At 44.4% G+C, this 22,212-nt stretch overlaps 1 protein-coding gene across 1 annotated transcript in view; it reads left to right on the forward strand.

Moving 5' to 3' along the window:
- LOC112249281 (transcription factor SOX-6) overlaps positions 1-17,614 on the forward strand; it is a gene marked incomplete at its 3' end in the record, with an annotated part of 43,183 nt that extends 25,569 nt beyond the window's left edge. The window contains 1 exon segment of the mRNA XM_042330995.1: positions 17,525-17,614. Coding sequence (XP_042186929.1) covers positions 17,525-17,614 — 90 coding nt within the window.
- Positions 17,615-22,212: the final 4,598 nt, after the last annotated feature.

Consider the following 22,212-nt stretch of genomic DNA (forward strand, 5'->3'; position numbering starts at 1 on the left):
TCTTGTCACCCTGTGAAGCAGACGTTAAATAGATTTTTCAGGCTGTACGCCGCGGGCAGCCTGCCAGCCTGACATATGAACTTTTACCAAAAGATCCACCACTTGCTACTCCTCCCCTTCCTCTCACCCCAAAACTCCTCCCTCATCTCCCCCTCCCCTCTCACTCTCTCTCTCCTGCCACAGCACTGCCCCTCTGCTGCCAGGCCAGTGAACAGAGCCCAGAGCTAAATGACATGGCTAAGTGTGGGGCAAAGGGAGCACGCTCCACTCTCACTCTCCAGCCTGCCTTCTCTGAACGATGGATTTAGTATGCAGTCCAAACAGAACCCATACACACCACACCACGACTGCCTCCTAGGAGGGGGAGTCCTGACAGAACAAGAACAGCATAGGGGGGTTGCAGCTAGATCCGTCTAAAGTGGAGCTCTCCCTCTTTGAGATGACAAAACAAGCAGCTGCTTCTTCAGTGTGCCATTCTTCGCTGCATTGGGATCACCTTCCCTCTTCTCATATTCCCATTAGTCAACAGTAGCAACTGCTGTGAAGCATTCTGAGAGCCATCTTCTCGGGATTCAGCTGTTGACTCTGTCCCCCTGCGCCTGAGGAGCACAACGCTCCCATTGTGTTGCTGGCCCAGTGGCTGCACAGGATCCCCCTGATAGGAGGAAACGGGTGTCTTAGGGAGACAAATCACAGCCAGGGCCTTACAGAGGACTGTTTGTGTTCAGACACACTCCCCATAGGTGCATCCCATCAGCTGGATCTCAGCTCTGGCTCAGACCTATAGTACAGCCAACCATAATGGATTGGGACTCAATTATCCTGAAAATAGTGATTCATTTTAAAAATGAAGCTATGGAAGAGTTTTTATGTATTTTGTTTTATGAATTTCAGTGTTACTTTAAACAGACTAAAAGACAAAACAGTGTAGAATAACAGTTTGTATAGAATAGGAGTGTACTGGAGACTACACTTTCAGCAGCTTTTATAGCCTGGCTGTTTTATGTGACCCCTCAGTATTTGGAATGCTACAGTGAGGGCAGAATGCTGACACACAAGAAGGCAGAGCCCATTAATGCTCCTAAATCTGTCATTGTGCTGGAGCTGTAGATCTGGAAATAGCAGACTCCTTTATGCAGAACAGGGACCGATATGGACAGGCTTTACGTAATCAGACTGGAGGTTGGGGGAGATGGGAGGGGGGGGTAGGGGCCATTGGCACAACAGAGCTTCTGACAGGACAGGGGGAAACTTGGGGATGAGGGCCAGTTGGATGGACAGTAGGACATCAGAACAGGGTTGTGTGTGTGTGTGTGTGTGTGTGTGTGTGTGTGTGTGTGTGTGTGTGTGTGTGTGTGTGTGTGTGGATGGACAGTGTGTGTGTGTGTGTGTGTGTGTGTGTGTGTGTGCGTGTGTGTGTGCGTGTGTCTGAGAGGGGTTATACTGGGAAAGTCTCTGCCCAGTATCGCTGTTCAAGCCTTGGCGTTCGGTTCCCAGGCATTCTCCACACATAACTGGACAAAAGAGCTGGTGTCATCTGACCGGGGATGAAAATAGTGTCAATGTAACCCACACCATGGGCACAGACGGCCCCTGTGGCCTGCTAATGATTTCAGGGCACATCGCATGCTTGTTTTATAAGACTATGGTACGTCAGCCATCCAGCTAGCAGATCTGCCTTGGTACAGGCAGACATGACAGATTACACAGATCCTCCTTGTACAATATTTGCATTGTTTTCCACCTAACACTGAGCATGAATATTTTACACTCCACTTTGATGTCTGCCTCTTGAACAGAGAGACTGTTTAATCACTTGTGATAAAACAAATGTCTGCCCTCACTCTCGTTCTCTCCCACCCTGTTCAATAACATTTCACATGTGCCAAAAGATGAGATTAGGATGTCAGAAGAAACGGATAGGAACATGTTTTACTGCGGTGCAAAGCTTGAGTGCTGATGATTATAATTATTCGGCGAACACCATCTCTAGTTGGGAGTGCCCCCGATATAATTTTAAGCCTGCGGAGGTCGAGTGGTTAATATGTTTTAAGACCCTGGCATCCATTACATGTCATGAAGTTCCAATGATAGGTTAAAGTTATGACTGGATTATAATTAATGATCGCTGGGCTGGAATGACATTTTCCTCTATCTTATCATAATGCTGCAATTAGTGATTTGTGTGTTGAGGCACCCCAATTTCTCCATCGCTCTTCTCTCCCCTCCCCTCTTCTCTCTCACTCTTCCTGCCTGTTTGTAGTTCTCTCCTGGGTGCCAGTTGGCTTCATGGCGGCTACCATAAGACTTCTGTTGTTAACTTTTTGTTAAAGTCATGGCTGGGCAATGAGCTCACATGAGATCTGAATTCTTCCATCCTTGCACAGCTTGTCTCAGTCCGTGTGGCTCTGTATCCCAGAGAAAGGGGATGGCTTGTTTCAAAGGAAAATACGGCTCCCATTGTTGCAGAACCATTTTGGAACAATAGTGCATTGAGACGTTTAGCTGTGGGCCAGCGAAGGGGAATTCCTAGAAATTGGAATTCTTAACCTTTGAAGTACCATGGTTACTTCATCATCCTAATTCTCCCTGGTCTGGCTGGCCTAGCATCATAAATGTTAATTGTGTTCAGTCTCAGAGATAGAGATATTCAATACAAAAACTGCTTGAGCCCTTGAATATGAGAACATTTATACATGCAGTGCTGCTTAGCCTTAACCAATTTAATATTTTGGCACTGTACCAGTTGTTCAGATCATGGCTCAATTACTTTGTAAACTAAAACATATCAGACGGTTTGAGGCAGTTTGAGGCTGTGTGTGTGTGTGTGTGTGTGTGTGTGTGTGTGTGTGTGTGTGTGTGTGTGTGTGCGGTATGGGTTAGAGAATGGAGGTCGTCATCTAAAAATAGTGACCTTTGGACTCGCCGTCCACAGAGCAATGTGTGCACATCCTGAACTCTGACATCCCAGTAAACAGAGCTGGTTCATAAACATCTTTAATTGCTGCTTGGTAGAAACTGAGAATGTCACAGACTGCAATAGCAAATAGGCGCCCCTTAATTAGACAAAGTAAAGTTTTATTTGAATATTTACAGTGCCTTTGGAAAGTATTCAGACCCCTTGACTTTTTCACACATTGTTATGTTACAGCCTTATTGTAAAATGGATTAAATAAATACAAATCCTCAGCAATCTACACACAATACCCCATATGACGAAGTTAAACAGTTTTTTTTAGAAATGTTTGCTAATTTATAAAACTTTAAAAAAGATACCTTATAAGGTCCCACAGTTGACAGTGTATGTCAGAGCAAAAACCAAGCCATGAGGTCGAAGGAATTGTCCGTAGGGCTCCGAGACAGGACTTTGTCGAGGCACAGAAGGAAGGATACAAAAAAATGTCTGCAGCATTGAAGGTCCGGAACATAGTGGCATCCATCATTTTTAAATGGAAAAAGATTCTTCCTAGAGCAGGCTACCCGGCCAAACTGAGCAATCGGGGGAGAAGGGCCTTGGTCACGGAGAAGAACCCGTTGGTCACTCTGCCAGAGCTCTAGAGTTCCTCTGTGGAGATGGGAGAACCTTCCAGAAGGACAACCGTCTCTGCAGCACTCCACCAGACGGAATCCACTCCTCGGTGAAAGGCATATGACAGGACACTTGGAGTTTTCCAAAAGACACCTATAGACTCTCAGACCATGAGAAACAAGATTCTCTGGTCTGATGAAACCAAGATTGAACTCTTTGGCCTGAATTCCAAGTATCACGTCTGGAGGAAACCTGGCACCATCCCTACGGTGAAGCATGGTGGTGGCTGCATCATGCTGTGGGGGTGCTTTTCAGCAGCAGGGACTGGGAGACTAGTCAGGATAGAGGCAAAAATGAAAAGAGCAAAGTACAGAGAGATCCTTGATGAAAACCTCCTCCAGAGTGCTCAGGACCTCAGACTGGGGTGAAGGTTTACCTTCCAACATGACAACGACCTTTAGCACACAGCCATATATCACTATTACCATGCTTGTAAAGTCTTTCAGGTCTCTCCAGAGATCTTCAACTGGGTTCAAGTCCAGGCTCTGGCTGGGCCACTCAAGAACATTCAGAAACGTGTCCCAAAGCCACTCCTGCGTTGTGCAGGAGTGGCTTTGGGACACGTTTCTGAATGTTCTTGAGTGGCCCAGCCAGAGCCTGGACTTGAACCCAGTTGAAGATCTCTGGAGAGACCTGAAAATAGCTGTGCAGCGACGCTCCCCATCCAACCTGACAGAGCTTGAGAGGATCTGCAGAGAAAAATGGGAGAATCACCCCAAATACAGCGTCATACCCAAGAAGAATCGAGTAATAGCTGCCGAAGGTGCTTCAACAAAATACTGAGTAAAGCGTCTGAATACTAATGTAAATGTCATATTTCTGTTGTTCATTTTTTATAACTTAGCAAAGATTTGTCATTATGCGGTATTGTGTGTAGATTAATGATTAATGAAATACAATTTATTTATTTTTTTTGAACAAGGCTGTAATCTAACAAAATGTGGAAAAAGGGGTCTGAATACTTTCCAAAGGCACTGTATGTCCTAAATCATTATATATAAAGTCATCTTGTTGAATTTATATGTACGGTACCAGGTACTGTATATGCTTTTGCATGTTCTCAACATGTCTACACACACACACACACACACACACACACACACACACACATACGCATGTACACTCACACCATCACACACTGAAAATAAAGTAAAGTAATATTGAGCCTAAAAGCATAGTATGCACCTGTAATTATCATGGATGAAATATCCTGGATGGACCTGGAGAGCACGTTATAACATTATATCACTATTACCATGCTTGTAAAGTCTTCCTTTTTTCACTTTAGTATCTCTTCTTTTTTTAATTAAGGCAGCATTTACATTCTGTGTATAATGCAGAGTAATCTGTGAAGCACATCGGCGTTGCCACTAAACGTTTCAGATCAAATAAAGTTTGGGGGGCTATGCCAGACACTTGGCTTCACTGCACATTTCAATCATTCATGTGGATCCGATGAAGATTTTGTCCTTGTACCGTCTCAGGCACACATTCATTTAGTAAATCCCATTGAGCGGCCATGATCACAGTAAGCAGCGTTATCCACACACTTCTATTCATTTAACACAGATGAATAAATGGGAATGTTTTGGAGCATTGATTAGCAGCAGAGTTTATATCTGACAGTTAGATTGCAGGGTACCCAACAAAAATCATCTCCTCTGCAAGGTACCCAGTAATTTAATTCTTGTGTGAAATTATTATAATTTATTACAGTGTGTGGACCCTAATGATTACCGACATCAAATGGAAATTATAAATTGAAATGAAGTCTACATCTCCCTTGTAATGCTCATCTTCACAGTGTTGAGACCCTCATCAGCACGGGCTCCTTCCTTCCGTGTCATTTTACTTTTCATTTATTTACCTCCGAAAACAGACTTGCTTATTTTGATGTTTATCATAATGTGTGATTTAAGCTGTCTCTACTTCATTTCAGCAAGGTGTTCATTACATGTTCTTATTGTTTGGTTTCCTATCTGAATAAGCCTTCATTATCAGTTGATAAACTTTGCGGTGTAGCTACAGGCTGTGTGACTTTAGAAGGTATTCAATGTGCTCTTTTATGGTTCAAGGCAGTCTCTTTGAAGGAGGTAAACATTTGATTATTTCTTTGCTTTTCAGTTTTTTACTTTGCTTTTCAGTTATTTCTATAAACGTAGAAATACCAGAAAAATTATGTCTTAAACTTTCCAATTACTGTACCTTGAGCATCCTGGAATAAGCTCTGAACCCTACTGATGACCTTGTGTTACACATTAATACAAATTTTAATTAAATTATTATTATTAGAAATGTAGTAGAGCAACAGCCTCATTTGCCTTAACAGGGCAGGAGAGAGGAGGAGAGGGGGCGAGAAAAAGTACATTTTGCTATCCAAGCATTTAATGGTGGTAGTTGTTAAAAGTGACCTTGTGGGGTGGAGAGAGAGAGAGAGAGAGGAGCTGGAGTCTGGAGCACAGTGGAGCAGCACGGCACAGCAGAGCACAGCGGCTGGCTCCTTCCAGCTGCACACATGGCATCCATCGGGGGCACAATCACGCACAGTCCCAACACCTCAGGCTCGGACATATGTTGAGTTTTATTTCATTCTTCTGACATTAATCCTATTCACCAGCTGTTCTGCCAGCTGCCACTCTCCGGCTTAAGAGGAGATTGCAGTTTTGGGGGCTCTGAGTCCTGGTTTATCTTGGCTCCTCATCTCCCCTCACTACGTTTTGATTGGATTTTCCCCTCTTCCTTCTCCAGGTTCCTTGAGTTACATACTTCCAAGCTTCTTGCTACTTTCTTTTTTCTTATTTCAACTTCGTATTTTCTCTTTCATGTAGATAAGAGAGCTTTATGGTTGTGTTTTAAGCGGCATCCAAGCCCTTCTCTGGCCAGGGGCCCTTTCAGATTGCTGGCTGGCAGTACTGCGGTGTTCACTGCCTGCCTTTCCTCTCTTCTCCTGTGGACCAGCTCACATTTATAATTCACACAGTTCTTTCATATGGTCACCACTATCTCATAACAGGCTGCACAGAGACCCACTCCTAGGGGGCAAGGTAGCTGGCACTCCTCTCCATGTACACAGGCTGGCCAGATGCTGCTCCCCAGCCAGTCCCTCTGGTCTAGACAGGATGGAGAGAATGCAGAAATCTCACGCTTTTACACACTTAATGAAGGAGGGAATCTAACTGGGCTTTAGCATGTTCACCCACTTCCTCTGACTAGCATTTCCTTTGGATTAGCTTCGCCTCAGCCTTAACAGTTTACATTATTGACATATCAGGCCTGACATATTTCACATTTATATACATTGTCTGGAAGCATTTCCCAGTGTTCTCTGTGTAGTTTCTGCTGAAGTACTGCTTCGTGGACGACGGGCCGGGATGCATGAATTGATCATTGCTCACTGCTCACTTTAATAATTCAAGGCTGATTGCCACAAAGTCCCACAGTAAAATGGATTGGGAGAGGTCATGTGTTGCCCTGCTGAAGAGGTGAAGCCTCTTGGGGACGGTTCATTATTATACAGTATGCTTGATAGACACGTGTCCTATATAGAGGTCCGCTGTGGAGCCGTGGGCGGGTACTGGATACCAGAGCCTGGAATGGCTGGGTCACTGCTGTAGGCTTAGCACCTCGGCTCCTATGGATAAAGAGAAAGCAGGACGAGTGGTTACCTCAGCACTAACAGCCCCTGGCCAACCAGGACATTTCTCCTACTAACCTACAGCAGGTTATTACAAATACACCTTTCGTTAAAACATCCTGGAGATTTAGGTTTAGGTCTATGTTTAGGTCTATGATTACACACACACATACCACTGTACATGAGGATTGCAGCTTTTGCCCTCTTTAGAATGTCTTCTGGTTTAGTACATCCAGGTGGACCTTTAGGCTCTCAAGGTCCTTTAAGTGTGTGTGTGCACAGGCCAGGGATTATTTAACGTTATCCTCATGGATATGGAGGGCATGGAGAGCAAAATCTTCCAATGACACCTGACCTGTAACAGAGAGCCCAGACCCCACCCCTCAGGCTTACGGACGTGAGTGTGTAAGGACATAAGGGTGTGTGAGGGGTTCCTCCATGAGCCTGGGTTGCAGAATATCCCAGGCTGGTTGTGTTCTATTTATAGTGGCGGTTGTCAAGCTGGGATGGTGTCTATAGGGGAGCCTACAGGTGACTAACAGGGATGCTCACCAAGTGGAATAATGAATAGTATTAGGTGTCAATTAAATCAAGCCTTTCCCGAGGTGCAGGTGCTCCACAATGTACTGGCACATCTTAAGGAGCCAGGCCTCTTCACCCATGCATGCCAACGGCTGCATTTGCATATTAAAGAGCTGAAATTATTTAACTGAAGCAAAAAGTCTTGTGGAAATGATAAGAGGTTATTAAAACTGTTGACAAGGAGGCAAGGTAATTGCCTGAAAATGAGCAACGATGCCACTGTTGTACACAGAATAGTGTTGTTTTTTCTCTCTCTCCTCTCTTTAGCGTTTGCATTGTGCAATGCCGCCCGGGAGTGTGTAACCTATTACGTTTAGATTGCTCCCTTGCAATTAGTGCCCTTTTTGTCCTCCCTTCAATAAGGCCATGATTATGGAGACTTCAGGAGGATCTGCATTCCTCATCCAACAGCTGTTGTCTCTGGAACTACCGGTGGAATGACAAAACATGTTTTCTCACTGCATTTCACTTTTCTGCCGGCTTCTTGTAATTATTGTGTTTTATTTGCTGCGATGATGGGGTCTTGTTTTTACTGCCTCTGTGATTAAGATATTCACAAGATTCTCTCAGAGTTAGTGAGAATCTTTTTGTAAATCTTGACTTTGTAAGTTTGTTTTCCATACAGAGTGAGGTAGATTAGAGACTGGGGAACGGGTCCATACAGAGTGAGGTAGATTGGGGAGAGAAGAGACTGGGGAACGGGTCCATACAGAGTGAGGTAGATTGGGGAGAGAAGAGACTGGGGAACGGGTCCATACAGAGTGAGGTAGATTGGGGAGAGAAGAGACTGGGGAACGGGTCCATACAGAGTGAGGTAGATTGGGGAGAGAAGAGACTGGGGAACGGGTCCATACAGAGTGAAGTAGATTGGGGAGAGAAGAGACTGGGAACGGGTCCATACAGAGTGAGGTAGATTGGGGAGAGAGAGAGACTGAGGGATTGGGGAACGGGTCCATACAGAGTGAGGTAGATTGGGGAGAGGAGAGACTGGGGAACGGGTCCATACAGAGTGAGGTAGATTGGGGAGAGGAGAGACTGGGGAACGGGTCCATACAGAGTGAGGTAGATTGGGGAGAGGGTCCAGAGACTGGGGAACGGGTCCATACAGAGTGAGGTAGATTGGGGAGAGAAGAGACTGGGGAACGGGTCCATACAGAGTGAGGTAGATTGGGGAGAGAAGAGACTGGGGAACGGGTCCATACAGAGTGAGGTAGATTGGGGAGAGGAGAGACTGGGGAACGGGTCCATACAGAGTGAGGTAGATTGGGGAGAGGAGAGACTGGGGAACGGGTCCATACAGAGTGAGGTAGATTGGGGAGAGAAGAGACTGGGGAACGGGTCCATACAGAGTGAGGTAGATTGGGGAGAGGAGAGACTGGGGAACGGGTCTATACAGAGTGAGGTAGATTGGGAAGAGGAGAGACTGGGGAACGGGTCCATACAGAGTGAGGTAGATTGGGGAGAGAAGAGACTGGGGCACGGGTCCATACAGAGTGAGGTAGATTGGGGAGAGAAGAGACTGGGGAACGGGTCCATACAGAGTGAGGTAGATTGGGGAGAGGAGAGACTGGGGGAACGGGTCCATACAGAGTGAGGTAGATTGGGGAGAGAAGAGACTGGGGAACGGGTCCATACAGAGTGAGGTAGATTGGGGAGAGAAGAGACTGGGGAACGGGTCCATACAGAGTGAGGTAGATTGGGGAGAGAAGAGACTGGGGAACGGGTCCATACAGAGTGAGGTAGATTGGGGAGAGAAGAGACTGGGGAACGGGTCCATACAGAGTGAAGTAGATTGGGGAGAGAAGAGACTGGGGAACGGGTCCATACAGAGTGAGGTAGATTGGGGAGAGGAGAGACTGGGGAACGGGTCCATACAGAGTGAGGTAGATTGGGGAGAGGAGAGACTGGGGAACGGGTCCATACAGAGTGAGGTAGATTGGGGAGAGAATGAGACTGGGGAACGGGTCCATACAGAGTGAGGTAGATTGGGGAGAGAAGAGACTGGGGAACGGGTCCATACAGAGTGAGGTAGATTGGGGAGAGAAGAGACTGGGGAACGGGTCCATACAGAGTGAGGTAGATTGGGGAGAGGAGAGACTGGGGAACGGGTCCATACAGAGTGAGGTAGATTGGGGAGAGAAGAGACTGGGGAACGGGTCCATACAGAGTGAGGTAGATTGGGGAGAGAAGAGACTGGGGAACGGGTCCATACAGAGTGAGGTAGATTGGGGAGAGGAGAGACTGGGGAACGGGTCCATACAGAGTGAGGTAGATTGGGGAGAGAAGAGACTGGGGAACGGGTCCATACAGAGTGAGGTAGATTGGGGAGAGAAGAGACTGGGGAACGGGTCCATACAGAGTGAGGTAGATTGGGGAGAGAAGAGACTGGGGAACGGGTCCATACAGAGTGAGGTAGATTGGGGAGAGGAGAGACTGGGGAACGGGTCCATACAGAGTGAGGTAGATTGGGGAGAGGAGAGACTGGGGAACGGGTCCATACAGAGTGAGGTAGATTGGGGAGAGGAGAGACTGGGGAACGGGTCCATACAGAGTGAGGTAGATTGGGAAGAGGAGAGACTGGGGAACGGGTCCATACAGAGTGAGGTAGATTGGGGAGAGAAGAGACTGGGGCACGGGTCCATACAGAGTGAGGTAGATTGGGGAGAGGAGAGACTGGGGAACGGGTCCATACAGAGTGAGGTAGATTGGGGAGAGGAGAGACTGGGGAACGGGATTCATATTGTCTGTCTAGAACTGGATCTGACTGAGCGATTCTCAGGGTTACAAATTCAGCCCTGAGTTAAATAGATAATAGAATGAGGTATTTTAATTTAGAGTGGAGAAGAATAGCTTCAAATGGACTTGTTTTCCTCACCAATTTGAACGCAAACATCTTTATCCTCCTAACCTTGACATATTTGTACACCTATAGCTTCAGCCTAACGCTTTCAGTCTAGGATAATTTATTTTTTCAAATATTATTAAAAGCACTCTAAAAGTTCTCTGAAGATAATTATGAACCTAACTACCACTATTTGTACAAGTGTGTCCTCCAACTCAGCGAGTCCTCTAGCTAGCTCACTGAGAGCACTCCTACTCTAAAACACTGCCTCTCGCTGGGCCCTTAATAAAAGCTATCCTCCATCCAGCCCACAGCCTCTGTTTATAAGGCTCTGCCGTACTGAGGAGAAAATAACTTATTTGGCCAATGTTAGTTGATCATGGATTTAGTAATGGCATGTTTCCCCCGGAGGCTCTAACCACTAATACTGTATACAGGGCTGATGCTGAGTCTCCTGTGACTCTCACAGATAGCTCTCTCTCCATCCTCCACCACAATGAGTCGTCACAAACACAAACACTCCACTAGTAGCCACTAGTCACATATAGTATCTGTATAGAGAATATCATAGCCTGAGAAATAAAACCTACTGTCAGTGGCTGTTACAGTATGTATGTTGAAGCAGCAGCAGTGATAGATGGACAAACAGAGAGTGGGATGCTGGCTGATTGGCTGGATTCCTGGCCGGGTCAGTGTTGTGTTGTCATCCTTCAGGATCTCTCCCCCTGTCCTGCCTGGGTCTCAGTGTTGAGGAGGATTGATGAGGGGAATTGCTTCTTCCTGTTGAGGGATTACAATAGGTGTGTGAGTGAGTGAGTGGGCCGCAGGCTGCAGGCAGGCAGGGTGGTGAGGGCACGGAGCGGAGGGCGGGAGGGACAGATGTGTTGGCATAGGGCCACCGGGCCCACTGAGAGACACAGAGAGACAGACAGGAGGACACCCAGAGACTACTGCCCCCGCAGGGAGGAAAACACAGTCTCATGATGCCTGGGAAGAGACCTACCGGTACAACGCACTCTGTATATCCTTCCGACTGTATGACAAAACACACAGAAGATATGAGACATGAGGTTGCCTATTTAACGTGCCCCACGTGGCTTTATTTAATGTGTGCTTGGTTGATACCCCAATGCCAATCGTTAAAGTCATTTCCCAAGTAGATATGAATCATGAATCATTAAGATATTATTTTTACGGACCATTTCAAATCCAAATTGACAAGGTTTGATTGGCTTGTTAGTGTATTTATTTGTGCCGTCTGTGTTTTCCTCTTGGTGATTGGAACTTAACCGTGCGGTGCATCCGATGATACTCTGATTGAACCACTCTGTTTAGGGCCGCAATAAAACAATACATTAGTTAACAACTTTCCCTCAGCTTGGCACATGCAGAAGTCTTTATGACCAGCTTGCACTCACTTTATTAACAGTAACTTATTACAATATGCTCAATAAAACACTAATTCAGATTTATAAACGGTTGCTTTAAAATGTTTGAGAGAGACAGAGAGATTAGCTTTTATTTATTTGATCTTCTAAAGAGGCTGGGGGTGAGATTGTCAGCAGTGCTTACCTGCCTCTTAGGGTTACACTGTTGTGGTTTCTGTTCAACATGGGATTCTGGCAGTGCTCAGTGCCAGGTGCTGAAAGCCCTGTTTATACCAAACACTAGCCCAGAAACATCCCTTTGTTCAGATTTATGAGCACCATTAGTTCTTGTTTGAATGTAGTGAAAGACTAAGTCTAATGTAGTCAGCTCATCTTTGCTCTAGGTGTCTCAATCCCTCTGAGTTTTCACCCACATCAGACAGATTACAGGATAGCTGCATGAACAAGCTGTGTACCAGACCACAATGGAGATAGTAGATAGAAACATATTGTAGTTGGCAGTATCAGGTCATTGGCAGGCTTTATATTGCAACATGGTGCCGCTAGGAAACGAGCAAGAAACTTGGAAGAAGTGTAGATGGGGCGGGGCCTGTATCCAGCTCCGTAAACCCCTCCGTGAAAGAACAGTCTTAGGGAGCTGGGCCCTCTCCCCACTTCCTCCTCCAGGGGAACACATTCCGGAAACATTCTGGAGTAGTTTTGTCTCGTATGTTGCTATCTGTGCTAGTGGCAGAGCAGTGGGGGTTGCTGCCAGGCCAGGGTCCCCAGGGGCCTGTGGTATCGGCGGGGCCGGAGGACGGAGGAAGTTGGTACGGGTCCAGTGGGGCCGGCCGGGCTCAGTGACAAGCTGAGCTGTCTGCCGTGGGGACGCTGGGAAAATGTAAATAAGAGTCTGATAAGAGCTATTGTTTTCATTCCATTCTCATCCTGTCTCAATGGGCTGCTCCAGAGCTGCACAGCATTTTATCTCAGAGGAGAGAGGGAGAAAGAGAGGGAGGAAGGAAGAGGGAGAAAGAGAGAGGGAGATATTTAAGAGTCCCTTTAGGAAAATAGAAAATAAGCTCAAAGGGACTCTTAATTTATCTTGTTTAAGCTTTTTCAATGACAAGCCAACTACATGATTCCACTTTCTGCAGACTTTGGTATCTCTATCCGCACAAAGATAGACAGAAACCCACTGATATTGACAGCCACAATGCAACATACAATATAAACTTTGTGTTGGTTTTAAGATCTTCAATATAAATCACCTGGATTTGAATATTCTGTCTTTTCCTATGAAACATATCTGGTTTTGATTACAAGACCAATGGGGTGTGATAGTTGTATGATTTGTTACAAGCTCTGTCTAAAAATGGACACTGTGCACCTACTGCTCACATCTTAATATGACACTACCTATTATTATGATATAACACAGTGTTTCCATTGGCATGTTTAATCTCTCCAGAGAAGACAGACAGGAATTTGAGAAATTAAAACAGCACACACATACACACACTACTATTAATCTAAATTCCTCTAAAAATGGTTTAGCCTTTCTAAGACTGCTGTGAAATAAGCCAGACGACTGTGTCATTTTGTGTGTGTTTTCCTAAAGTATGCCTGATTGAAAATTACAACAGCAATATTTTCATTTGGGTATGCCTATTTGGTTCTAAGCTGTTGGAGCATTGAAAGGTGTTTCTAAGTTATTTTATACACTAATCCAGGCCATTATTCATTCTCCCAGGTGGAAAAGAGAAAGCGCAGGCAGGCAGGCAGGCAGGTTCTCTTGCACATTCCAGCTGTAGGCTGTCTTGTGTGAGGGCTTGGCAGGCTGTGTCTGGCCCAGGGTTGGGGATGGAGGTGCAGTATGGAGGAGTCAGGGAGCGGCCACTCTCAGGGGAGGGGAGGAGGAGGAGGAGGAGGAGGAGGAGGGAAAAGTGGGAGGGGTGGAGTAGAATGGGAGCTGGCACCATATTATCTACAACAGTTGGTGCATTCCTTAATGATCAAGTGCTGGAGCTGCATCTGTGGTGATGTGTGTGTATGTACATACATCTGTGTGTGGTTTTGTGTGAAAGCAAGTGTGTATATATTAACATGAGTTTGTGAGTGTGTGTTTGTGTATTAAAATAAAATAAATAAATAAAACATTTGATTTCTGCCTGAGTCGGTAGAGGAGTGTATTGCTGTTGTTGTGTATCTATACTGAGGGAGGGCTGTTATCTAGGGGAGTGTGTTGATGTTGTTGTGTATCTATACTGAGGGAGGGCTGTTATCTGGGGGAGTGTGTTGATGTTGTTGTGTATCTATACTGAGGGAGGGCTTTTATCTGGGGGAGTGTGTTGATGGGGATATGTCCGGGAGGGAGAGGAAGCTTGCTCATCCAGGGGTGAGGCCCATGGAAGAGAAGCGGAGCTCAGTCACTCCCCCTGCCCTCAACCCCTGTGTGTCTGTGATCCCACTGCCAGGCGGGGAAGCAGGGAGTCAACACACAACACACACACACACACACACACACACACACACACACTGCACCTCTCTCATCCCGGGTCAGGGGGACAAACTGTGAGTTGGGGATTGGAAAGTCAATAAAGCAGAAGTAATGTTATAATGACCTGAGCCTGTGATGTCCTGTTGGCCTCTCTGCCACGGAGGAAGTGGACAATCAAACAAAATGGCCACTCCACTTGATCTTTTTGAAAGCCAACGTTAAACAGAGGCAGGCTAACCATTGAGCCCCTATTACTCCCAGTCTCCCAGTCCCTCTGAACTTGATGTGTTTTCATAGTGAGGTATCATGTTTGGATTGTGGAAGTGAAGGGTGAAGACATTACACCCCAGATAAAAGGAATCATCAGCTGTGTACTTTCTAAACTGTTTACATCTCCTCAGTCAGAGGAAGAGAGAGGATAATAATGGGAGAATGATCCAAACCATTTAGGATCTCTCTCTCTCTCTCTCTCTCTCTCTCTCTCTCTCTCTCTCTCTCTCTCTCTTGTTCTCTCTCTCTCTCGCTCTCTTTCTCTCTTGTATGTCTCCTATTTTGTACAGTATAATGTAAATTAATATATCTGAAACATGAAAAATCAAATGAAATATCAAATGTATTGTTTAATGATACATCTTTACACAACAGATCTTGATCTAGATGATAATTGTATTCTGTTCGTTCCACTGCCTCCAGAGCATGTGATGACTACTATAACCTGAAAACACAAAGCACTCCTAAGACAATCCCTGAAGGCATCCAGAAGTATGTTCTTATGAATTATACCCTTTAGTTGGTAGAAGGAGACCACAAATGAGCCATTGTCAGGAGAGTGGTTAAACCATTCCTGATGGAGGCCCAGGGCTTTCTATGAACTGCAACAATGTCTGCTTTTTCTGTTTGCCCTTTACTCCCTTTCAGAGTGAACAAACCCTGTCTTACACTACATGTTGTCATCTTCAGGCAACATGACTTGAAGACAATCTGTTTAGGGCTCCTGTTTTCAGGAACAGTCATGTCAGTTAACACGGAGCCCGACTTAGAAACAACAGCAGCATGGTTCTATATTTACGAGAGAATAGACATCAGAGAGTAGAGAGTAGACATCATTCCGGAACAGTTGACTTGCAGTATTAACTATCTAACCTTAATAGTATGAAGGTATGAGAGGAGATCTAGGACTGCTCTCATTGGTAAGTCAGGCATCAGCTGGTGGGTATGTCCATGGTGGCAGCCCCACTTTGTGAGTAGGAGACAGACAGATAGATAGACAAACAGACAGACAGACAGACAGACAGGACCCTGCTCAGTGCTAATCCTGGATCTTGGTATAGTGGCCTGGCTGTCTTTGTGCAGTTCAGACAGGGGGCAGCGTGCCTGGGAGCCTGCAGTTTGACTTGCAGAGGGTGGAGGGGATGGGAGGAGAGACGGGGTGGGTGGTGTTTGATGGGAACAGGCTGACCTCTGCGCAGTGCGGGGACCGGCGAGGCCCGGGTCGGCTGGGCCAGCAGTGTGTTCTTTATCAGCTACCACAACGACAGCATGGCAGATTCCAGCCATTCCTCCACTGATTCATTGTCAGCCGGACAAATGTTAATTGTTTTCATCACTGGCGGCTGTGAGAACGCTTGGACACACCCTGTCTCAACCCTTACCTCCTTCTTAATGTCTCTGCACTGTCTCTGCCCTTACCATGGCTATACTGTCGGTCTCCCCCTCTCTCACCCCATCTATCTGTCTAACCTTTTACCGTCTTCAATGGGTGCTCAAGAGTGAATGTGTTTTCATCTACCATCAGTAATTAGAGCTATTCAGTTGGGAAAGAAGTGAATGTGTTTTCATCTACCATCAGTAATTAGAGCTATTCAGTTGGGAAAGAAGTGAATGTGTTTTCATCTACCATCAGTAATTAGAGCTATTCAGTTGGGAAAGAAGTGAATGTGTTTTCATCTACCATCAGTAATTAGAGCTATTCAGTTGGGAAAGAAGTGAATGTGTTTTCATCTACCATCAGTAATTAGAGCTATTCAGTTGGGAAAGAAGTTGTGTTTTCATCTACCATCAGTAATTAGAGCTATTCAGTTGGGAAAGAAGTGAATGTGTTTTCATCTACCATCAGTAATTAGAGCTATTCAGTTGGGAAAGAAGTGAATGTGTTTTCATCTACCATCAGTAATTAGAGCTATTCAGTTGGGAAAGAAGTGAATGTGTTTTCATCTACCATCAGTAATTAGAGCTATTCAGTTGGGAAAGAAATGAATGTGTTTTCATCTACCATCAGTAATTAGAGCTATTCAGTTGGAAAGAAGTGAATGTGTTTTCATCTACCATCAGTAATTAGAGCTATTCAGTTGGGAAAGAAGTGAATGTGTTTTCATCTACCATCAGTAATTAGAGCTATTCAGTTGGGAAAGAAGTGAATGTGTTTTCATCTACCATCAGTAATTAGAGCTATTCAGTTGGGAAAGAAGTGAATGGTTTTTAGTTGTAATTAATAATATTCATTCTGAATGACAAGTGACATTGTCTTGTTTTAACCAAGAAGCTGTCAATGTTTTATTTTGACCGTTGGGGACAAGACACCTTTAGTGTGTAGGTTTGTATTAACATACACAGCTAGATTTGACAAGGAGTGTTGATGGGTGTGTTAGTTGTGTTAGTATTACTGGAGTGCTGAGGCATGCGTGAGAAACGGACACTTTTGGCATGTGAATGACAACAGAGAAAGCACCTCTCTTTAGAAACATATTTCCTCTACCTCCATTTTGTTATGAGAAGAAAAAGTTCAGGCTCCTTTTCATTGTTATACAAATACCAGTAATTCAATTCAAACTGAAATTACATGAATGAAATTGGAACCTTCAAAATATTATCGTATATTATCGTAAAAATCTAAATACATAAAAATTGAATTTGGATTTGATGTACCCTTTCCTGAAAGAAATCCGTTGGAGAAGTCAATTTTAAAATGAAAGCATTTTAAAAGGTCTCTTTTCTTTCCCATGTCTTTCAGAATCCAGTTGCATGGAAACACTTCTGTCAAAAGACTGGAAAGAGAAGATGGAAAGGCTCGACACCGGTGATCTTCTGGGAGAAGTTAAAGGTAAGCTTGATGCTGAGGTCACTCACAACCACAGCGCTCTCTTGTAAAGAGTGTCTTAAAGTGAGATTAACAAATCCTTCTATTCCTATCAGACATACGTAATCTATACATAATCTAAGAAACAGGCTTGTACTCTGAAATTAGACAAAAGCTCTTGGCTGCTTTCCCTAGTTCTTTTCTGCACTTTCCTTATCTGTTATGTCAAAATGCCTCTGTCCAGAGCCCTCTCTTTAAATTCCAACCCCATTTCCCAGTCTGTAATTTTGTTTGTGTCTGTGGTTTACTGTTAGAGACTAGGCAGTGGTCTGCTATATAAAACTATAAGACTAGAGACACTGCTTCCTACTCATGCAGTGGGTTCATGTCAAGAGAGGAGAGATGAGGGGCGATAGAGAAGAGAGGGGAAAGAAGAGAGAGGAAGGAAAGTGCAGAAACGAGGAGAGCCCTCTCTCTTCTAGGTCTCTTACATCTGAAAGGAATTCTGCCTTGATTCTGGTAGTGAACACCCTGCACAGCCCAGCACAGCCCAGCTCTCCCTCCAAATCTGTATTTATGCGCGGGGAAGGTGGGCCTGGGCTGGGCAGGCGGCTGGGTTTATTGCAGGTCCAGTTCTTAGCACTGACTGTTACTAAAAAGGTGTTTATGTAGCTAGTGGAGAGGAAGGCACAATACCAGCTGTCTGATAACACCAGGCTCTACCTCTCTCTCTCTCTACCTCTCTCTACCTCTCTCTACCTCTCTACCTCTCTGTCTCTCTCTCTTTTTCTCTCTCTCTCTCTCTCTCTCTCTCCTTCTTTTCTCTATCACTCGCTTCCCCGCCAACCCCCATTCTCTCAAGCCTGTGCCTCGCAACACAAAATGGTGTATATTAATGATTGTATTATTAATGTTTACAAGAATATACTCATATCTATATATCCATGTAATTTTAGCTAAACACAGACGATGCTGCTCTGCTCATCATGCACAATTGTAATCATCAGAACTATTCAAAGACATCTGAAAGTAGCATTCTGCTAGCGCGTGCACTGGAATGTTTAGCATTTTTTTATGATGTACTCCCACTTTAATAGCTCTTTTAATCATATGGTTGGCAATCATAAATAATATTTGTCCTTGGTTTTAATTATGGGATGACATTTTCTCTGTGTGCCAGGGAAGACTAAAACTAATGCATGTTGTAATAAGTATATTCATGGTCAATAACCTTAATGAGCTGAAATATGAATCATGTCTTGGTAAACCAGATTCATTGTAGCTGACCCTGTAGATCAAAGTGCAGTGGAACAAATGTTTCAAATGATTTAGCCTTTTGAAAGCAGATCTATTTAAATAACAGGGCATTTTTCTGTTTGATAAATGGTAAGGGTGAGGTTATTCCACAGCGGTGTAAACAGGTGGGGAGGGAGCCTGATAATGCCCACTGTGGCCTTTGTTGACTCACATGCAAGGAGACACAGTGAACACTAGACTTAGAAATATAACTACTTTTCATATCACACCGGTAGGCAGTCTTAGGTTTTTAATTAGCCTGCCATTTCATATGACTGTAGACATTTCAAAGGACTGCTTTGTGCTCCCCCTTACAAATGTCTCTTTCTGCGTTTGAAGTCTGCCGGATGTAAATACTGGCAATTAAAAAGAAGCCCAGGGTTGGAGACACACAAGGTCCTCCTAATTAAACCACAAACAAAGACACCAAGCAGAAAACACCTTCTGATTACGATCTAAAGTGTTATGATGAATCAGAGTATTAATTGTTAGGTTAAAATCCATACAAAGGGTAAGCATGCCGGTAGGTTTAAGTTAACGGAGGACAGCGCTGGATAAAGGCTAACATCCGTAAAAGCTACCTACTGCCTCAGTGGCCTTGATACTCATTCTCTACTCAGCGGACATTGAATCTGGAACTAATGGCATTGTACATTCTGCCTAGACTACATCCTTTGTGGCATTGTTCATTTGTTACAAAAGATTACTTTTGATGTTCAAAGATAAATAAGTGAAATATAAAATTCTGCCCCTTTTGAACTGAAAGACTGGTAATTTGTCTTTTTTTTCCTCACAAGGCTGCCTTTCAATCAACGGTAGAGAATCTAAAAGTCTCTGTAGTTTTTGCTCAACTGCTTTCCATATTTTCCACCTTATGAACCTGTCATGGATGGCACCTTGTCGTACTGTTGTAGTTGCAAGAGGAGGAATCTGCTGGGTTAAGACTCACAGTGGAATTATCACACAGGAGAAGACAATAGGTGGAAGAGAATTTTGACCGAAGGTTTCACTTCACCAATGAAAAGAAGTGCATTCTTTTACACTATGCATTTGTGTTCAGACATGCCCAGACTACATTATGCTCTTGGGGTGAAACACAAAGTACAGTAAACAAAACAATGGTATCCAAACATCTGAGGTTGGCTTTATCTTACACCCAGTTCTACGCAACCAAGCATTTAGTGCCTCACGTACATAGTTATAGTGTATTGTAGTTATAGTGTATTGTCATGTGCTTTCCTGCACTAGAATGGGTCTGTGGTTAAACTGATACTGGTACCTCCAGTAAAATGGAGTCAATTTGAACTGTTTCCATCAATACAGGTTAGGAAGTATGCTTAACAGAGATATAGAGAATAGAATGATTTGGGTGTAATGATGTCAGATGTTTATCAGCCTTGTCCTTTAAGCTGTGAGAGATGAACAGCTGCAGGAAGAGAGAGGGAGGGAACGGTTTGTGAAGGAGTATTAGTGGTGGATTACTTTTCACCAGCCGATTCCAGAGGTAACTGATTGTTTTCATACCTGAGCTTAGCTGTCAATCATGAGGAACGGTGAGAAGGGAAATGAGATCTCCTGAACAAAACCACAGAGCAAGAGAGGGAGGTGTGGGGGGAAAGAGTGAGAGGTAGGGAGAGGAAGGGAGGGAGAGAGGAAGAAAGCAAGATAGAGGGAGAGGAGAGAGAGAGCACAGAGAAAGATAGAGAGACCTGGGACATGGCTGCTCAGACATGAGGCTGTTTTAATTATGGTCCTTCAAAGAGAATCTCTTTCTGTGAAAGCTGTGCCACAACGGCAGAGAGATCTCATTCACTATAGTATGTTTCCAGTACTCCTGTCCTTTATTCTGGCTGTACTGCTTATGTTTGTAAATTGTTTTAAATGGTCAATGATGGGGAGGTGCCTATTGTGGTTGTTTGATTTAATTGAATCATTACAAAGCCATACCCTCCTTTATGCAATAAAACATATTTTGGGTGAAAACCGGAGTGATTTTAGCTAGCCTCTCTCCGTGCCTCACATATGTCAGTGGAAGAATTCAGGTGATGTGCATGTAGTTAATGTAAATTCCAGTGGAATTATGAATGCAGGTTTATGGGGGAAAGGCTTGGTCAAATAAGCTCTCCCTGTGCAGTGTGGCTTTCATGTATACTCAATCAGGGCCTTTGAGACCCACACACTGCAGGACTGTTTAACTTTCCCTGTAGCCATCCAGTGTCCGACAGCCCCCCGAAAAAAACGGCAAAGCATTTATTCAACTGAATAAAAAAATGTGGTAGTTCAATTGGAACACAAACTGCATTCATTTCTCAGAAGGTTTGATAAAAAATGAAGCTAAGCATTGTACATTTGTGTTAAAATGGCAGCTTCAATTCTATATAAACTAAAATCAAGCCTCTTGCACTTCCATAATCAATTTGTGAATGCTGTCTACGTGACAGTGGTGGGGTGCACATTGACAGTCCTGTGGCAGACAGATAAGTAGAAGCTCTTTAAGGGGAGAGCGAGGAGCGGGGCCGGGCAGGGCCGCAGCTGAGACTGATTTGATGCTGCTCCTACCTGGCCTCGCTCCTCCCATCCCAGAGAGGACTACTGTGTGGACACAGAGCTGGGGTTGTTCAGCCAGCTGGGTTTACTTCAAAACATGATTATTCAATTTAACATTCAGCTTTATTCTTAATGGCTCTAATAAAGTCTAGAGCGAATGCCAATGGAGATTTCTCACTATATCTGTAAATACACGCAGAACCACAAGCATATTTTCTAGTGGGAGCAGATTTTTATCGGCACAGGATAACATTGTCGTTTCGTGTTTCTTTCACCTAGTTTCTCGGTTTCAAAATATTCACACATGGCCATTTTAGTAAAAACTTAAACTGTCACGAATAGACAGTGCATAGACATTCAAAAATCTCTCAGAAAATATTATAAATAGCTTCGTAGTTGAATTGAATGTAAGGTGGTAAATGTGACTGTCATGAAGTCTAAATGACCTAGTGAATCTGTGTTATACAGCTATGTGTATTTTGAGGAGAGAGCTGTGTATGTTTGATAATGAAACCTCTATTTCGAGGGGAGGGCAGAGGGAGGGACCATCTCAGCCCATCACACACTGAAATATCCCTCCAATTCCCCCAATTCAAAAGTGCCACAGTTTGCATTTTTCTCCCAACACTTCAATAGTCTTCTGTTGGCCCTGTGTACCCAGGTGAAATATGAGACACCGTAAATCATTATTCTTCAGACTGCATTTGCGAAATGAATGTATGGGCCTAATGCCCTCTGTTTTTCTCCCTTAATGAATTGAGGAATTTAGCTTGTGGTGT

Source organism: Oncorhynchus tshawytscha, linkage group LG12 (genome assembly GCF_018296145.1).
Source record: "Oncorhynchus tshawytscha isolate Ot180627B linkage group LG12, Otsh_v2.0, whole genome shotgun sequence".
NCBI classification, from domain to species: Eukaryota; Metazoa; Chordata; class Actinopteri; order Salmoniformes; family Salmonidae; genus Oncorhynchus; species Oncorhynchus tshawytscha.